Source organism: Alligator sinensis, unplaced genomic scaffold (genome assembly GCF_000455745.1).
Source record: "Alligator sinensis unplaced genomic scaffold, ASM45574v1 scaffold1283_1, whole genome shotgun sequence".
In the NCBI taxonomy this organism is placed as follows: domain Eukaryota; kingdom Metazoa; phylum Chordata; order Crocodylia; family Alligatoridae; genus Alligator; species Alligator sinensis.
Genome location: NW_005842091.1, coordinates 2,342,577 through 2,360,408, shown reverse-complemented (window position 1 = coordinate 2,360,408; position 17,832 = coordinate 2,342,577). Strand labels below are relative to the sequence as shown.

At 56.6% G+C, this 17,832-nt stretch overlaps 3 protein-coding genes across 10 annotated transcripts in view; 1 reads left to right on the top strand and 2 right to left on the bottom strand.

The window, feature by feature from the left end:
• The window catches only part of TOP3A (DNA topoisomerase III alpha), a 14,895-nt gene extending 14,704 nt beyond the window's left edge, over positions 1 to 191 (bottom strand). For both annotated transcript variants that reach the window (XM_025204634.1, XM_025204636.1), the window contains exon 1: positions 120 to 191. The gene's annotated coding sequence lies outside the window, so the exon portion shown is untranslated. The remainder of the gene's footprint in view (positions 1 to 119) is intronic.
• Positions 192 to 643: 452 nt separating this feature from the next.
• SMCR8 (Smith-Magenis syndrome chromosome region, candidate 8) lies at positions 644 to 10,629 on the top strand. Of its 2 annotated transcripts, XR_003094182.1 has the most exons (3): positions 644 to 3,320; positions 5,634 to 6,550; positions 7,248 to 10,629. XR_003094182.1 is itself a non-coding variant. In XM_006024036.3 (2 exons), exons 1-2 carry the CDS (start codon positions 967 to 969, stop codon positions 6,085 to 6,087), a joined length of 2,808 nt encoding a protein of 935 aa, XP_006024098.1. In that variant the 5' UTR covers positions 644 to 966; the 3' UTR covers positions 6,088 to 10,629. The 2 variants fall into 2 exon arrangements, 1 of the variants encoding a protein (XP_006024098.1); XM_006024036.3 differs by having other exon boundaries at positions 5,634 to 10,629.
• Positions 10,478 to 17,832, bottom strand: part of SHMT1 (serine hydroxymethyltransferase 1) — a 12,498-nt gene continuing 5,143 nt past the window's right edge. For all 6 annotated transcript variants that reach the window (XM_025204637.1, XM_006024035.3, XM_025204640.1 and 3 more), the window contains 7 exons: positions 17,381 to 17,462; positions 16,733 to 16,945; positions 15,848 to 15,964; positions 15,069 to 15,191; positions 14,381 to 14,497; positions 13,514 to 13,624; positions 10,478 to 11,618 (listed from right to left, as the gene is read on the bottom strand). In XM_025204637.1, coding sequence (XP_025060422.1) covers positions 11,449 to 11,618; positions 13,514 to 13,624; positions 14,381 to 14,497; positions 15,069 to 15,191; positions 15,848 to 15,964; positions 16,733 to 16,945; positions 17,381 to 17,462 — 933 coding nt within the window. In that variant the 3' untranslated portion in view covers positions 10,478 to 11,448. The remainder of the gene's footprint in view (positions 11,619 to 13,513; positions 13,625 to 14,380; positions 14,498 to 15,068; positions 15,192 to 15,847; positions 15,965 to 16,732; positions 16,946 to 17,380; positions 17,463 to 17,832) is intronic.

The following is a 17,832-nucleotide window of genomic DNA, read 5'->3' as shown; positions in this document are numbered from 1 at the left end:
CCCGACAGCGCGCCCAGGCCGCGGGCGACCAGTCGCAGCGCCGGGGTCATGGCCCGCGCATCGCCGCCCCTCAGCGCCCGGCCGCAAAGCGCGGGAGAGCGCGCAAGGGCTGTGTTTACCTTTTACGTCCTGCCGTAAAGCGCTGACAGGGCTCCGACTCCCAGCATGCCCCGCGGCGGCAGCTGAGAGTGAGTGTTTACGAGTCCCAGCGTGCCCCGCGGCGGCAACTCAGAATGAGGACTGCGACTCCCACAATACCCCGCGGCGGGAACTGAGAATGAGGATAACGACTCCCAGAATGCCCCGCGGCGGTAGATGAGAGTAGCTATTTATAACTCCCGGCATATCCCGCTCAGAATAAGGACTGCGACTCCCAGCATGCCCCGCGGCGGTAGCTGAGGGAATGAGATGGAGGACTCACACTCCCAGCATGCCCCGCGGCGGTAGCTGAGCGTGAGAATTTACGACTCTCAGCATACCCCGCTCAGAATAAGGGCTAGGACTCCCAGCACGCCCCGCGGCGGTAGCTGAGAGAACGGGATGGAGGACTCCGACTCCCAGCATGCCCCGCGGCGGAACGCCTGCTCAGAGCTCGGAGCAGGCGTGGCGGGTTCACTTCTGGGTCATGGGTCGCCGCCCCAGTGGGTCATGTGACGGCAAGATGGCTGCCCGGTGGCGGCGCTCCTGAGGGAAGCAGCGGGTCCCGTGTGGCGGTGGCGGTGCGGGGCCTAAGGCAGCCCCGCGCGGCTGTTGACCGAAAGGCTGCCCCCCAGGCCCCGTGAGCGCGCGAGGGGGAAGCCAGGCCCGGGGGCGGCGAGGGCTGGCCCTTCCCCCCCGGGGCGGCGGGAAGAGCCGAGGCCTGGCAGGGGCCGGGACAGCTGCCCCCGCGGAGCTCTGTCGTAGTGGTGCCTTCTGGGCGCGGGGGAAGGCTTCGCTCGTCCATGCCGTTCGCCCCCACCCGGAAATATGATCAGCGCCCCCGACGTAGTGGCCTTCACCAAAGAGGAGGAGTTGGAGGAGGAGGCGTACGACGAGCCGCCCCTGCCTGAGGAATACTCCGTGCCCCTCTACCCCTTCGCCACCTACGGCGCCAACCCCTGGTCCAAGCTCTCGGGCTCCAAGTTCCCCCGGGACTTCATCCTCATCTCCGAGTTCTCCGAACAAGTGGGGCCCCAGCCCTTGCTGACCATCCCAGATGATGCCAAAGTGTCCGGCACATTCGATCTCAACTATTTCTCCCTCCGCATCATGTCCGTGGATTATCAGGCCTCCTTCGTGGGGCACCCGCCGGGGTGCGCCTACCCAAAGTTGAACTTTGTGGAGGACTCCAAAGTGGTCCTGGGAGATTCAAAAGAAGGAGCTTTTGCCTACGTGCACCACCTGACTCTCTACGACCTTGAAGCGAGAGGCTTTGTGAGGCCTTTCTGCATGGCCTACATTTCCACCGACGAGCACAAAATCATGCAGCTGTTCCAGGAGCTCTCTGCAGAGTTCTCCAAAGCCTCCGAGTGCTTAAAGACGGGTAACAGGAAAGCTTTTGCTAACGAACTCGAAAAGAAGCTGAAAGACCTCGACTATACTAGGACTGTGCTGCACAATGAAACGGAGATTCAGAAGAAAGCCAATGACAAAGGGTATTACACTACCCAGGCCATCGAGAAAGCGAACGAACTAGCCAGCGTTGAAAAATCGATTATTGAGCACCAAGACTTGCTGAAGCAAATCAGGTCATATCCTTATAGAAAAATGAAGGATTCTGATTTCCATCCATACGAGCCAGAGTGTGCCCCGGATCAAGCTAATGCAAGTTTTGATCTGGACTCAACTACCTCCCACCATGATGAGCCTGGTGAAACGCATCTATATGCACGGTTGCCACCCTACACCCCTAAGCTCATCAAAGCAAAGTCTGCCAAATGCTTTGACAAGAAACTAAAAACCCTGGAGGAGCTCTGTGACATTTATTTCTTTACCCAAACCGTCGATCAGCTGAATCAGATAGAGCGAACTTTCAGAGGTGATGTCTGCTACCTCTTGACAAATCAGATCAATAGAGCACTTTTAAAGCAACAAACTATAGTAAACTTCCTGTTTGAAGATGTGTCTGTCCTAGATGAGAAGCCAGCTGAAAAACACCTCGCTGGTTGTCAGGGGTGTCCTCAGGACACTGTCAACACCAAGAGTTTAGAAGAGTTTCCCATCCCTAAAGTGCTGATCAGCCTGGGATCTTACAAGTCGAGCGTGGAGTCTGTGCCCATCAAGATGGATCCAGAGATGGAAGATCCTCAGGAGCTAAAAGTGAGTGATCCTCCTGCCGAGGACCACCAGGAGAACTTGGAGTACCTGGATGCAGATATTAAAGGGAGCATCAGCAGCGGGGAGAGCATCGAGGTTTTGGGAACAGAAAAGTCTGCTCCTGTTCTGACCAAATCTGAGAGCCAGGCTAGCTTGCCCATCAGTTCAAGCCCCCACATGGTTAGAAACAAAGCAGTCAGCGGAAGAACCATCAGTGAAGACAGCATTGAAGTCCTGAGCACATGTCCCTCAGAATCTCTGATCCCAGAAGATTTTAAAGCAAGCTACCCAAGTGCCATTAATGAGGAAACTTATGCGGATGATGAAGAGGGAGGTATTCACTTCAGCCCAAGTTTAACTCCTGATAATATGGAAGAGAGGGAAGGCAGGTCAGAACAGGAGCACTTGCTGCAGGTGGATTCTGCCTGTTGTATTGGGAAAGAGAGTCCTACCTTCCTGGAGCCTCTGCCTGACCTGGGGCGAAAGCACTGTGACGACGACGGCGTGGTCAGCATTCCCCCGCAGCCGTACAGGCAGGCGGACCAGGGCCTTCATGTGAACTTCTCAGACTACTTGTCCCACGATGGTGTCCCTGGGGGACTCCTCTCGTACGAACCCGATCCCCATTACTTACTGAGCAGCCGAGACGTCAGTAAAATTAGCTTGGACGAATGCTCCGACTCCACAAGCTACATGAGCAGCGCGGCTTCCACGTGCTCTGATCGTTCTCCTTCTCCCGCCCATCCGATTAGTCACTTCAATGAAAGGCACAAAAAGAAAGCCGGCCAGAATGCCTTGAGGTTCATTAGGCAATACCCCTTTGCTCACCCTGCGATATACTCTCTGCTCAGCGGGAGGACGCTGGTAGTCCTGGGAGAAGACGAAGCAATAGTAAAGAAACTGGTCACTGCTCTCTCCATCTTTGTTCCAAATTGCAGCGCATACACGAAGCCCGTGAAGCACTGGGTCACTTCCCCTTTGCATATCATGGATTTCCAGAAGTGGAAGCTGATTGGGCTGCAGAGGTAAGCTAACAGGCAGGTTCAAACCCTGGGCATTTTCTGGGTAATGTCAGTGAAAGGGACTTTGGATGTTCAAAACCTCCTGGAGGGAAATGCATAGTTTTAAAGCCATGACCCCAGTCACTTTAATGGAGGGAAGGGGCTTGAATCAATGCTGCTTACAAACTTTCTGCTTAGGTGTGTCTGCCAAGGGAGGGATTGTCTCCAGTTCATTCCTTCCTAGAAACCCTTTGTAACTGGCTTATCTTCCCGAGCATTCTGCTAGGTTTGAGCTTTCTGGTTCCCTTTAGTCAGTGAGGAATCACACAGTGAAAATACCAAAGGTTTTAATCTTGCAAAGCAATGAAGCCAGTGTCTTGGTCCCTTTGCTTTGCTGGATCAGGGCCCCCTTGGATCGAATATCGCGACCCCACTAGATGGCTCTGAGCCTCTCAAAAGTCTGCTTTCCTTACACCTGAAGTTTATTTTAAACCATCCTTTCTGATGCAGGAACTTCTGGTTTTCCTTTTGCTTCCTAATGTGCAGCGTGCTGCTAATGAAGCCGAAAGGCTGAAATATCCCACTAGCAGTATAGCCATTGGAGTGAGGAAGGCTGGCTGCATGTGTCAGTGCATCTGGTAACCAGGTGGTGGGGAGCGGAGTACTCTGGGGAGCTTGGGCTTCACTATGACCATGCTTTGCTCTCTATCTTGTAAGGTCAAACCAAAGGCCCGAGTTACTCAGTGTCCTACAAGGGTTGCAGTTTGGGTTTTAAGGAGGCTTTTGCTTTGGGTGAAGGTCAGGTCTAGAAAGAGGGTTTTACTGGCTGCAGACTCTTATTTTATTATTAAAGCTGTGGCTGTTCTCTTGCTTCCTGTTGTGGGAAATAGCCCTGCAACAGTGAGCTGGCATTTCTCTTTTCTAGTTTTCCAGGGTTAAGATGTGTGCTAGAGTATTTAGCACTGTCCCTCAGCCTAGATGGGGAATGTGTAGCAGGGCTGATATTGCAACTGAGTGATGTGATAAGGGGTGCTGTGCTACAAAAGTAATCTGAGCATAAAAAGTGTCATTCCGGCCTGTGGGACTGTTGTGCTTTTTCCCTTCCATGGAAGCTTCGACTTACGAAATCAGCTGACTGTTCAGCTTAGTCACCTGCCTGCCTAAGTCAGAGTGACAGGGCTATAACTGGGCCAACAGCAGCTCCTCAGATTTCCAAACTGTACTAGGGAAATTTAAAAACTTGCTGCCAGATGTGCGGTGCTTATAAGTAGGTGAGAGACGAGGGCTTTATACATGTTCCTTTTTAAGGGATGTTTGAAGGAAAATGGAATGGCTTGCATGTGTGGCAGTAGAAGGGTTAAAGTATGAAGGGTTTGACTTGACAGATTCAGCAGAATATTTGTGGAAAATAGTTGGAAGAAGCAGGGGTTGATCTAGAACTATTCTCTGCAGCTCCTTTGCTTGGTAGCAGCTTTCCTACAGTGATACAGTCTCGGCAGTGTCGGAGTCGGAGCTGAACAGTTTCTGGCTCTGGCATCAGAGTTGAGTGAGGAGGTCGGCACCTTTGGTTTGAGGTTGGGTCTGCCTCTGCCAACAGGCAGACCTGAACTGGGAGCCCTGCAGGGTTTGCGTAGGGCTGTAATATTTGGGTAAATGTCATGCAGCCCTTGGCAGGTGATTCTGTGCGTTGAGTGTATTTTGCCTTTGCACCTTAGAGGGAAAACATCCAGTTGCTGCAGTGGAGCCCATGCTACTTTTACCAAAGGATTCACTACAAGTAGAATCTCAGTAACGTATGAGCGATTGCAAATAAGCCAGGGCTCCTGGAAACCCTGGCAGCTGCAGGAAAGGGACATCTAGAAGCAACAGCTTCACTCCCAGTAGAGAACGCTGGTAGCAAGATTCGCTTCTAGTCACCGGGGATTTCTCCTGGCTCCTTGCTCCTCCTACAGTCCCATGCATTGTAACTTGCCTGCCTGCCCCCACTCCACTGCTCTTTCACTCTGCTCTAGCAAGAGGCAGTGCCCTGGGGTGCAGTGTTGAGGTTCTAGGTGGTGAATGTGCATTGCTTAATGGATAGTGCTGTGCTTTGCTGAGAACTGGCAGTCCATTGAGGCCATCTACTTCCATTTAAGCGGTGGTTCTGTTATGTGCCCACAGAAGCCCCTACCTGCTTGCTTTGCTGACTCCGAGTGCTAGACTCACCCTGCAAGACTATGGCAACACAGCTCCCAGGAGCTTTAAATCTTCTTGGTCTGTGTATCTTTGTGCCTCGAAATCACCTTTCAGAGCTTCGTGGCTTTCCTCCTCCTCACACTGCTTCCCCTTGCATTTCAGAGTGGGGTCCCCTGCCAGAGCTAGCATGCTGCACTCCCTGACTCGCTACAGCCGCTACGTGAGCATCCTGGATGCCGACAGCAAGACTCTGCGCTGCCCCCTTTACAAGGGGACGCTGGTGCCCCGGCTGGCCGACCACCGCACACAGATCAAGCGGGGAAGCACCTACTACATGCAAGTTCAAAGCGCCCTCACCCAGCTGTGCTCAAAAGCCTTCCTGTATGCCTTCTGCCACCACCTGCACTTGCCCATCAATGAGGCGGAGGTGGAGGAGTCCATCGCGAACCGCCGCATGAACTTCCTCAAACTCCAGCTAGGGCTGGTGAATGAAGACGTCAAAATCGTGCAGTACCTGGCAGAGCTGCTGAAACTGCAGTACCTTCAGGAGCCTGGCAGGGGTGCCACCCCCCAGCTGCGGTTTGACTACGTCCCCAGCTTTTTGTACAAAATCTAACGGCCTCTGGGTGGCGAGGCTACCTCCGCCGATTCTGACACGGGTCCTCTGCGCTTAACAGCGATGCTCTTTGCAGATCTCTGATGCATTGGGGAGGATATGGGACAGCCTGCATGTGTGCACACAGGAGTCCCCTGCTAATCCGAGCGCTGGGAGAAGCCTGCGTGGTTCCCTGGGGCTGAGAACTAGAATGTGTCCTACCCCATCAGCCACGAGATCTCAAATGGATTGGCCATTCCATCTTTCAGTGCTAAAGGGACGCTGTCAGCTTGCAAACCCGTGCACTAACGACACCCTGCCCTCCAGCCCTTGGCTGGGAGGCATGGGGCAACCCACTGTCATATTGGGGAGGGTGTGACTAGCAGGGGGCTGTCCCCTCTGCTGATAGGATCCTCTTCACTCATGCTTACACTATGCATGTTCTTATGACATCAGCGAAGGCCTAATATGTTTTAAAAGCCAGGTGGGTTTTGACTGTATTTTGCTGCCTACCAACAGCAAATATAATGTCCTGCCAATGTTAGGGGTGGGTGGGGAGGAACTTGACTCAAACCTTGCCACTAAGATCAAGGCTTGAAAGTATCTGCTCTTATTAAGCAGTAGTTCACAGTGTCCCTTTGCATCGTCTTAGCTCATTAGCTCATTAACAGTTTCTGGAATTGCTCCCCATTGAGCCTGTCGCACGGAGATCAAAGCGTGCATGTTTCTGTTCCCCAAAGTTTCCTGGTTGCTCAGCTTTGCTGGAAGGACAGGTCAGCAGTGTGTCTCTGATGGCCAGGTGACACAGCGGCCCCCCTGTCAGCATGAATGTAGAGCACCATGCCTTGTTTGTTTGCAACACGCTTGTGGCTTGGATTGTGGGGTGGTGGGAGGGATGGGGAGGCCTGCGGGTCTTTAAAGCTGGCTGAGATTTTAGCAGCGCCGCAGCAGGATTGCCTTTAGGGACAGATAATAGGCATGCGGGCTCAAGCCCGGCAACCAGGTAGCTGTTCCAATGTCTTATAGAGAATGATGGGGCAATTTGCCGGAAGATGCACTGAGAAGGAGGGGGTGGGATCAAGGAGCTTTGGGGCAGGCAGAGGCCCCAGCTTATTGAAGCACTAGTGCTCGGGACAGGCCAAGCATGAATGTAACAAGTGACGTGTTTTATCCTTTTGTAGCTGCTTGTTGGGGCCTGTGCTGTGCTGTGCTCTAGGAGGAGCAGGGGGTCCCCAGACCAGCGGGCACTGCCTCCACTCCACCTCCACCCTGGTTTGTTGTTGTTCAGTGCCAGGCCCTTGGAATGTCTCCACTACCTCCCATGGCATTTACCAGGCATCTCCTTGTGGCACTGATCAGACAGGGAGAGCTGGTCCCGTGTTGCTCTCTGTGCCATTCCTCTCGGACTGCCCAGAGGACAGTGGTGCTGGCACATCCGTGGGTTTGTTGTCAGCACATAAAGATTCATGCTCTGCTTTTTGTGTGTGTTCATCTTCCATGCATCTCTTCCTTCTGTGAAATTCTCAGAGGAGGTTCCATCCCGTCAGCTCCTACTGTTTTGCTCTGGGTGGTTGGAGGATGCCCCTGGGGTACTCCTGGAGTGAGGGAGAAGTCTGACAGGAAAAGCTTGCCTTGATTTTTATTCCTCTTTTAGCACTCTTCCCTGCTGATTTAGAGGGGAAATGGCTCTCTTTTTTTTTTTTTTTTTTTTTTACGAGAAGCCGAAGTCTCTTTCTTTCACTCCTCCCTAGAATGTGATTCTGTGGGACAGAGTGCTGGAATTGAATGTAAAGCTCCTTCTGTGCTGGGGGAAGCTTCGATGCAGGGGTTTGGGCTTCCGGGTAGGTTTTAGATCGCATTAAAACGCGATGGGAAAGCTGCACTAGTACAGAATATGGAGCCCCCTTGGGGGATGATTGCACTGCATGCCCCAGTGCCCAGGGTGCTGGAATGCCAATGTCATCTTTTCCTCGCATGAAACGGGGGTTGTCGAGACGCTAGCTGGAGGTGGGGGGCACAGTCAGGGTAGAAATATTCTATTGTCACTACTACAGGCGTCCAGCTAGACCAGTGCCTGTGGAAAGTGTGAGGTTGCGATGTGCCTGGCTGGGACTTGCAGCCAGAAGCGACTTGTAGCTTTTCCAGCATGTGGCTGGGAGCCAGATGGAGCTGTCCCCTGCTGAGGGTTTGGGCAGCATTGTGTTAGCTTTCCGTGTTTGCGCGCGGCCCAGCAGGGTCATCTGTGTAGTCAGAAGCATGGTGAGGAGCTTGTGCTCTGCAGCATTGAATGTGTCCTCCGAGATGCAGCTCCCACATGCAACCTGGGTAGGTTTGAGATCCCACTGAAACTCCATGTACATGAACCAGTAGCATCACTGAGCTGTCTGCTCCTACTGGGACAGTATCTGCATCGTGTTCAGATGGAGACACCCAGGCACCAGTGCATGTAGAAAGAGCAGCTGGCAGCTTAGTAGTACGTGAGCAGTGCAGGTGAGGCCGCTTACTCCTGACCTCTGCTTAGTCATTCATCCACTGGACTGGAAAAGGAGCGATCTCAAGCCCTTCACGCTTGTGTGACAAAGGTAACTGAGCTCTGTGGGAGCACGTGGCTCTGGCTTGGTGCATCCTTCTCAGCTGACTGCAGCACACTGTGTGATGTCCCCCCGGAGTATTGGTGGGTGGTGGATGCATTAGGCTCCAGGGGTAGGTAATGCAGTGCAGCGAAACATGCTTTGGGACATCTCCCTGTACCACCCCAGGGCGAACAGCGAGCTGGCCACCAACTGCCCCCTAGAGCCAGACCCCTCCCCTCACAGCCACTCCCTTGAGGAGCCCTTGGGCCACTGGCCTTGTGGCATGTGGGCCCCTGGGGCCAATCTCTTAAAGCCTGAATCTGCTGCGTTTCTTACTGTTTGCAGTGAGAGGGGAAGTGCGAGCTGGCAGACAGTGGCTCAGGAGCTGCTCTGACTCCAGAAAGCTGTCTCGCATGGTGGTTTCAGGGTCTCAGGCTGCACTGTATTGTCTTGATCCCACACCAATGCACTTTAAGACTACCTGATCCTTAATTATGTTGCCTCGCTACCTTTAGCTATTAGGAACCACTCACAAACTAGGAACCTAGCACTGAGAGCTTCTCCCAAACTGGCCTGCCTCGTGACGCCTGGTCTGTCCCTGCAAGGCCTGAAGTAGAACAGACCTGTGCACTTTGTTGTCCTGTCACTTTTAAGCCCACAGCTGGCATCGGCACCTGCAGGGCCAGTCATCACCACTGTAGAGCACTAGACCGTCTTTGTGTAGCCGTGTCTCTGCGCTACTGGACTCGTGTCGTCATGCATGGCCCTTGTCTGCTTCTGTACGTACTGCCTGCCAGCCCGTGCCCCTACTCCTGCCCCATGCCGCATGGCTGGCTGGGGCCTGCTGCCTACTCTGTGTGGTCTGTGCTGGGGAGACGTGGTTCATAGTTGCAACCAGAGAATTCATCCAAGCAAAGGGCGTCCTGGTCCCTTGCTGCCAAGCTGGGGAGGCTCCAGTGCTGCTTGTCCTCCAGCTCCTGTTGTCTACAGGTGTCGCACTGGCTTGTGCTCCCAGTTATGCCCTGCTAGTGCCAGCTCTTGGATGCTTAGCCAGGAGGTGGTGGGAGTTTCCCCCTAAGTGTCATTCTCAGAGACAAGCGCTCAGCTTGATCCTAACCCAGGAGCAGCCGCTTCCACACAGCTCAGCTGTGTGGCCTCAACCCCAGCAAAGGAAGCGCTGCCTCTATTTTAGCAATACTGACCAAGCGCCTTGGTGGCAGGGGGGAGCTGGGCTAGAGAGTGGAAAGCTCCTGTGCTGTGTGCTTGGTTACCACAGAAGAGCCGGGGCAGAGTAGTCAGAGAGGGCTTGGTTCTGTGAGATCCTGGGTGACCAACTCCCACTCTTTCAGCATCAGTGCCTTGGAAAGGCTGGGCCAGCAGGGCCTGCTGTAGGATGGAGGGTACCACTGTGGACGGGTGGTTATAAAGCCCAGCTGTGACCAGGAGCATCTACACTGGGCCATTCAGGGAGTCCAGAAGAGCAGCCAGGCAGGCACACCCTGCAGCAGGGCTCCCACTGCTTGAGGTCACGTACCTGATTTGCATTCGAACAGGAAGGCAGAAGTACAGGGTGTCTGGCCCTGCCAGCTGCCCCGGTGCAAGGGGCAGGCAGTTGGTGGTGGAGGGCAGGCGGGGCAGCTCTGCCCTGGAAGCCCACGATGAATTCTCGTCTCCCTCAACCACACCATTGCATCCCTGCATGTCGCGTCCCTGTCTGCACCTCCAGAGCCCGCATGGCTGCAGCCTGTGCGCCTGGCAGCCGGGAGGAGCTGCAGCATGTCGTCGTGCCACGTCCTGCACTGAGCCAGGCACCCATGCCGGGCGCCCAGGCCAAGACGTACTTTTAAACAAACTATTTATTTGGGTTCCATTATTTTTTGAGACACAAAGAGGAACTCAGTTGTATTTTTTAAAGCTTCGAATTCTTGTCGTACTTCATGTTCGATTCCTAATTTTACTGTGCTTATTAAAAAATGATCCTGAACTATGAGGCAGGCTCTTGTGTCTGGTTACCACGGAGGGGCAAGCTGGTGTGGGAGCCTGGCCCTGCAGGATGGGCTCAGGAGTGACGTATGGAAATAGAGCTGGGAAGCTACATACAGCATAAGCTTGTGCATCAGTCCTCCCCTGCCAGCAGCAAGGTCTCAGAAGGTGGCTGAGTTGCTCAGAAACCGGCATGCTATGCAAAGGTAGGGGAATCCTAATGCTTCCCCTACATTGCTGAGCATAAGCAGGCATCCCTGCTAAGCAGCGCCCCTCCCAGGAAGCATGAGTATATAGCTTGGGCTGCACGGAGAAGAGCTTTATAGGACACAACCACAGCTCAGCATCCAGCCCCATGCCTGTATCGGTGTAGGTTGTTCCCAAACCCCCTGCATTGGCACCTTTGTGAGCCCAGGTGGTCCCGACCTGGAGCACAAAGCTGGCCGGGTAAAAGTCAGATGAAGGGAGATCTTGGGCCCTGATTCCACCCGTTACAAAGGGGTGCAGGGTCTGTGGGCACTACGGCTGGGGAACTGGGGTCTGAGTGTGGGTTCTTCCACTCCCTGGGTCATGCCCGTGAGTGTGGGGCAGCGCCCTGGATTCTGCCCCTTGAAAGTGCCAGGGAAGGTGGGTACAGGCTCAGCTTCCAGGGGGCTGATAGTGCTAACCGTTAGGCTGTAGGAGGAGGTGGTGAGGTCCTGTGGGGGGCGGGTCCATGGGGGATACAGCAGGGCACGTGGTGGGAGGCACTGCCCTGGTGGCAGTGGCTTGATCCCAGTGGTCCCCCTTGCGGTGCTGGGACCCGGGCACAGTGGCTGCCTGGGGTTTAAAGCACAGGCAGACCCGGGATGGGGAATGTCGCAGCGAAGGCCTCCACCTCCTCCTTGAGGGCCTGCAGTGGCCCCTGGTACTTTTCATTGCCCAGGTGCTCCTTGAACTCCTTCAGCGTCGCCTTGGGACTCATGTCGCTTTGGACCCTCAGCGTCAGCTCAATGCCTGTGGGGACAGCAGGGGTTAATCAACCTGCACAGGGCAGCCCAGTACTACAAGTCTGCCCCAACCCACCGGGTGGGCACTGCCCCACAGCAATCGGGAACCCCAGGGCTGGGCTTTAACCCATCCTTGCCCTTAACCACTGGGGGAAGCTGAGCCCAACTCCCAGGTTGCTGCTGCTGTCATCCTAAGGGGCTGGCGCTGCAGAGCAACCAGCCTGCAAGGAGCAGGTTGACCCCGGCGGGGCTGCCCCAGGCGTCTATAGAGACACGCACCGGGGAAGCCTTGCCCTTCTCTGCAAGGGTCTCCAGCGTCTAGAGCAACCAGCCTGCAAGGAGCAGGTCCTAGTTTCATAGTTGGTAGGGTCAGAAGGGACCTGAGCAGATCATCAGGTCTGACCCCCTGCCATGGCAGGAAAGAGTACTGGGGTCAAACGACCCCAGCAAGCTGTTCATCCAGCCTCCTTTTAAAGACCCCCAGGGTAGGAGCCAGCACCACTTCTCTTGGAAGTTGGCTCCAGATCCTAGCCGCCCTGACAGTGAAGTAGCACCTCCTGATATCTAGCCTGAATCTACCCTCTGCCAGCTGGTGACCATTATTCCTTGTCACTCCTGGTAGCGCTTGGGGGAACAGGGACTCTCCCAACACCTGCTGGTCCCCTCTGACTAGTTTATAGACGGCCACTAGATCCCTCTCAGCCTTCTTTTGTGGAGGCTGAACCGGTTCAGGTCCCGTAGCCTCCGCTCGTAGGGTCTGCCCTGCTGCCCCTTGATCATGTGAGTGGCCCTCCTCTGGACCCTCTCAATGCTGGCCACATCCCTCCTGAAGTGTGGCACCCAGAACTGGACACAGTACCCCAACTGCGGCCTGACCAGTGCTGCACAGAGTGGGAGGATCACCTCCTTGGACCTGCTTCTGATGCATCTGTGGATGCATGACAAGGTGCGGTTAGCCTTACTAACCACGTTCCCACATTGGCGGCCCATGTTCATCTTGGCATCAGTAATGACTCCAAGATCCTTTTCTGCCTCTGCACTGACAAGGAGGGAGTTCCCTAGCCTGTAGGTGTGCTGCTGGTTCTTCCTCCCTAGGTGCAGTACCCTGCACTTGTCAGTGTTGAAACCATCCTGTTCTCATCCGCCCACCCCTGTAACCTGTCCGGGTCCGATTACAGTCTATTCCTCCCTTCTAGCATGTCCACTTCCCCCCACATCTTAGTGTCATCTGCAAATTTGAATAGGGTGCTTTTCACCACCTTGTTCAAGTTGCTGATCAAGACGTTGAACAGTGCGGGCCCAAGGACCGAGCCCTGAGGGACCCCACTGCCCACCACCACTCTCTGGGTGCGGCCCTCCAGCCAATTTGCGGCCCATCTGACTGTGTAGGTGTCGACGCCACACTCCCCTAGCTTTTCAATGAGAATGGGGTGAGACAGTGTCGAAGGCCTTCCTGAAGTCCAGAAAGACTACGTCCACTGCTACCCCTGGGTGTACGGATTTTGTGACCTGGTCATAGAAGGCCACCAGGTTGGTCTGACAGGACCTGCCTCTAATGAACCCGCGTTGGTTGCCCCTAAGCATAGTCTCCCCTGTTGGTCCCTCATGGACATGCACCAGGATAACTCTCTCAAAAAGCTTACCCAGGACCAAGGTAAGACTGACTGGCCTATAGTTTCCTGGGTCCTCCTTCCTGTCTGCAGGGGAGCGACAGCCACTGCCTTTTGTAGTAGGTACCTGGAGAGCAGGCGGGAGAAGGGGACTTGCCAGGCCCAGTAAAACCCAAACCTAGTGCCAGCATCTGGGCAGGGGCCAGTTGAGTGAGCCCAGAGCTCTCAGGAGCCAGAGACCCCAGTCCACCCTCACAGCTTCCCCCTCTAGGTGCTGCAGCCTCGGTCTTACCCTTGTGGATGAAGACGGCCACCCTGTGGAAGTCCTGTTCCCGGAAGCCCCGGGAGGTCAGCGCCGGGGTGCCTAGCCTCAACCCGCTCGGGCGCAGGGCACTCTTGTCACCTGCATGAGAGCCACAAGTCACGCGGGGAACGAGGCAGCCAGTACACCTTGCTTGTGTCTCTGACAGTGCTCCTGCTGCAGGGAGGGGCAGCAGGATGGGATCTGGCACCCAGGAGTTTGCTGTGTGGTGTCTCCACACCCCTCCCTGCTCCTCTCCTCCAAGAGCAGGAGCCCTGACAGCTCCTTGTGGTGCCCTAGCCCCAAAGTCTGGCCAGCAGGGTGATGACCCTGGCATGCAGCCCCTTGAAGCCGGGCAGCAGAGCTGCCTGCTGGGCTTTGGCTCCAGCCTGCCTTAGAACCGACAGAAGCAGCTGCATCCAGTCCCATCAATCCAGCACCACTGCTGATAGCCAGGGGTCCCTCCAGCCAGCGCAGAGGCCAGAAGAGTCGCTGACCTACCCCCATCCCGGCTTGCAAAGCAGATCGCCCCTCCCTAGCCCCAGCCAATTGGTGTGGTAGTGATTAAACTTCCATTGGTAGGTACAGGGGTTGGCGACTGTGTCATCCCTTTCGGCCCAGAGCAGCCCAGATGACAAGCAGGCAGCTCCAGCATGGAAATGCAGCTGCTTCTGGGGTGGAGCGTAATGTACAACAGCTGGGTGGGAGGGGAAGGTCACAGAAAGGAGTGTGGGTTCAAGGCCTGACTTGCTGGATCAGCTCCGTCCCAACACGCATGTGGCCTCCAGAAGGCAGAGCGCAGCGTGGACGGGGCAGGAGTGTCCGCCCAGCTCTGCCCAGGCTCCTATGGGCTCTCACCCGGACAGGTGTTCTTGTTGCAGGCAATGGAGCAGATCTCCAGCACCCGCTCAGCCCTGCCGCCATCTGTGCCCTTGCTGCGCAGGTCCACGAGGATGAGATGGTTGTCGGAGCCACCTGCAGGACAGACACAGCACAGAGAGGTGAAGGGGAGCCCTGGCTGGGCCGTGGGGGGAACTGGGCACTGCAGCTGGGTGGAGACTGGGGCTTGAGCTCAGCAAGAAGGCATGCCTTGAAGGCCAGTGCACCTTCTACCAGTAGCCCGTGGTGGATGTGAGTAATAACAGATGCAGCTCTCACCCATATCACACAATTTGTATTGGTGGAAATGAGCCTTGATGGGAGATTCAAGGTTCCCCCTCCCATATCTGAGGTGTCTTATACTTGAAGGAATAGGGCGCTTGGGCTCAATCCTGCTCCCACGCCCACGTAGGGTCAACAGCTGCCGGCTTCCGTGCTCCCTGCTCTGTCTGGGGGGTGCTGAACCAGGCCATGGGCAGGAGCAGCTTGTGGCAGCGCATCCATGGGAGCCTGGTTGGATGGGGGAGAGCTCTAGCCAAACCTGTGGTTTCCTGGGGCCCTTAGCGTAGCTGCGAAGGGGAAGAAGCTTAGTTTGGGTCCCCTGAGAAGCCGTGTCAGAACCAGGCTCCAGCCTGGTGAAGGAGGGGGCCGCGGCCGCCGCGCTTACCAGTGACGATGTGGTAGCCCATGCCAAGCAGCGCTGCGGCCAGGGCCTTGCAGTTGGCGACCACTTGCCGCTGGTAGACTCTGAACTCGGGGGTCCTGGCTTGCTTGAGTGCCACGGCAATTCCTGCACGGGGAGGAGAGGTGTTGGCTCCAGGCTGGCGGCGTGCGGACAATGGGACACTGGCCGGGAGCTCTGGGGAATGGAGCAGCTGCTCCCTTCCCAAGCCTGTCTGGCCGGCGCAGTGCCCGAGGGCTTTGTAGAGAAGGGCCCCCATTGTGCCAGGACTCCACAAAGGGCCCATTCAGGCCGGTGCCTCCTGCCGGGAGAGGACCCCCTGCGTGGTGGAAGCCTGCAGTGGGATGGATCTGAGACTCAGCTGCGAGCCGCAAATCAGCAGTGGATGCCAGGGCTTCAGGCAATCAGGCTCCTGTCTATGGAAGGCCTGGGCCAGCAACCCTGAGCCTCCTACCCTGTTCCCTCTGCTGGCAGCAGCCTGGAAAGCCTTGTTCCAGCTGCAGCTCCCACGTGCTAGTAGCAGAACAGAGCTGCTGCAGGCCAGAACGCCAGGGGGTGGGGGGCAGAGGCCCCCAGGCTCTTGTCTAGTGTTGGTCCAGGGTGGCTTGGACCTAACCTCTCCTTATGACCCTGCCCTGGGCCCAGCTGTTGAGAAGCTCCTCTAGAGCTTGGTGTCCGTTCACCAGCCCCCAGGCTTGGGCAAGGAGCTGTCACCCCCTTCCAGTCCCCCCGGCCCTATCTGGCCAGAGCTGGGGGCCCCTCACCTGCAATGGCATGGTTGTGTGGCCCCCCCTGCAGCCCGGGGAAGACGGCCTGGTTGATGAGGCTTTCCAGGTTGTAGGGCGTCTCCTTGCCCGTCTTGGGGTCCACGCTGCGTGTCCCTGCAAGAAGGGTGGGGGGAGGGGAGACATGACTGATTAACCCCTTGGTGCCTAGAGTCAGGGTTTCCCAGCACCAAATGGTCAAGCCAGCACCCCACCCATCTGTGTGCTGGACCACGCGCTTCCCAGGTACTGGGAGCTGCTGGCTGGAGGGATGGGATGTCCCAAGAGCACCAGGGCTGGTGCTGTGCTGGGGCAGAGGATGGGTGCAGTAGGAGGGGGTTGGCTGAGGATGCACAACCCAGTTGGCATGCGGCCCATGGCCCCTCCACCACCTTGGGGTCTCCCAAGGCTGGTTCAGGGTAGGCAGCGGAGACCCAGCCAGCCCTGCTGCTGCTGAGTGACCCGGGCGGGCAGTGTCACCAGGGGCAGCCTGTAGCTGGGCCTTGCCAGGCTTGGGTCCAGCCCCAAGCACACAAGCAACAAGGGGGCATGCACCAGACAGGGGTCCCTGGCAGAGGTCGGGGGAAGGCTGAGACCCTCCCTATAAGGACAGCACTGAAGCCACTGTCCCAAGGGAGCCTCAGACCCATGTGTGGACAGGGCCTGGGGGCAGAGGGGTACGTCTAGAAGCACAACGCTTCCTACCTGCAGGCTAGGGCATTGGGACAGGCTCCCAGGGGCCCCTTGGTCAGCAGCCACCCAAGCACCTGGCCCCATAACCCTGCTCATTGTAAAGCTGTGATGGTACCAGGGACCTTTTAACCCACCCCCAAGCTACAGCAGCACTGCCCTGCCTACCCTGACCCAAGGCACCTGCCCCCAAACCTTTGCGGTAGAAAATCATGCCGGCCCGGCAGCCCCGCAACGTCTTGTGGGTGGTGGTGGAGACCACATCGCAGTGCTCAAAAGGCGAGGGCACCACACCAGCCGCCACCAGCCCGCTGATGTGGGCCATGTCGGCCAGCAGGTAGGCTCCGTTCTCGGTGGCGATCCTCCGCATGCGGGCATAGTCCAGGTTCCGCGAATAGCAGCTCACCCCTGGGATGGGAGGGGGAGAGCGCCGGTCCCGTGAGAGCTGCTGCACAGCCTGACGTGTGGGAGCCAGCCCAGGGCTTGGGGCTTGGCCACCAGAGGCCAGGGAGGGATGCTACGAAGGACCCTGGTGTCCACCAGCTAGCTGGACTGGGCCAGCAGCCTCCAGCTATTGCTGTCCAGCAGGCAGTTACACACCAAGGGCCATGGGGGAAACCGGAGCCCAGAGCAGCAGGTGATCTGCACAGCCACGTGCAGGACCCAGGTGTCCTGGCTTCCAGCCTCCCCTCACCCAGCACAAGGCCCCTCTTTGCCACCGCAGCCCCAGATCAGGAGGCAAGTCAGGATGCCTGGCACCGCACTGTCCCCATGCCCTGGCCGGGCTGGGATCTGCACACTGGCTGCGACCCCGTTCTCTCCATTATTAGGCCTGCTACGCACCCGCGATGATCAGCTTGGGGTGGAACAAGCGGGCGTTCTCCTCCAGCCGGTCGTAGTCGATGTACCCGGTGCTGGGATCCACCTGTGGGGGGAACAGCCGGGAAGCCTGCAGGGTGAGCACCACGCTCCGCCTGCCCTGCCCACGTGCTCCCGTGCCACAGATGGGTGACAGGGACCCAGTCATGCACTAAGGGGTTAATGCTGTCTCCACACCCCCTGCAGTGCCCCACACCCAAGCTCAGGCCCCCACAGCCTAGTCCCATGACCAGCCTTGAGCCTCCCATTAGGGAGCCACATGCTAATTTGGCTGTGGGACATCAGCCCGTGGTGTGAGCCCCTGCCCACAATGGCAGGAGGGAGCAAGGAACACAGGGGCGTTAATCCTGTCCTGCCTCCCTGCACGGGATGGACAGGACCTCAGAGCCAAAGGGGTCCTGTGGCCTGTCAGGGAT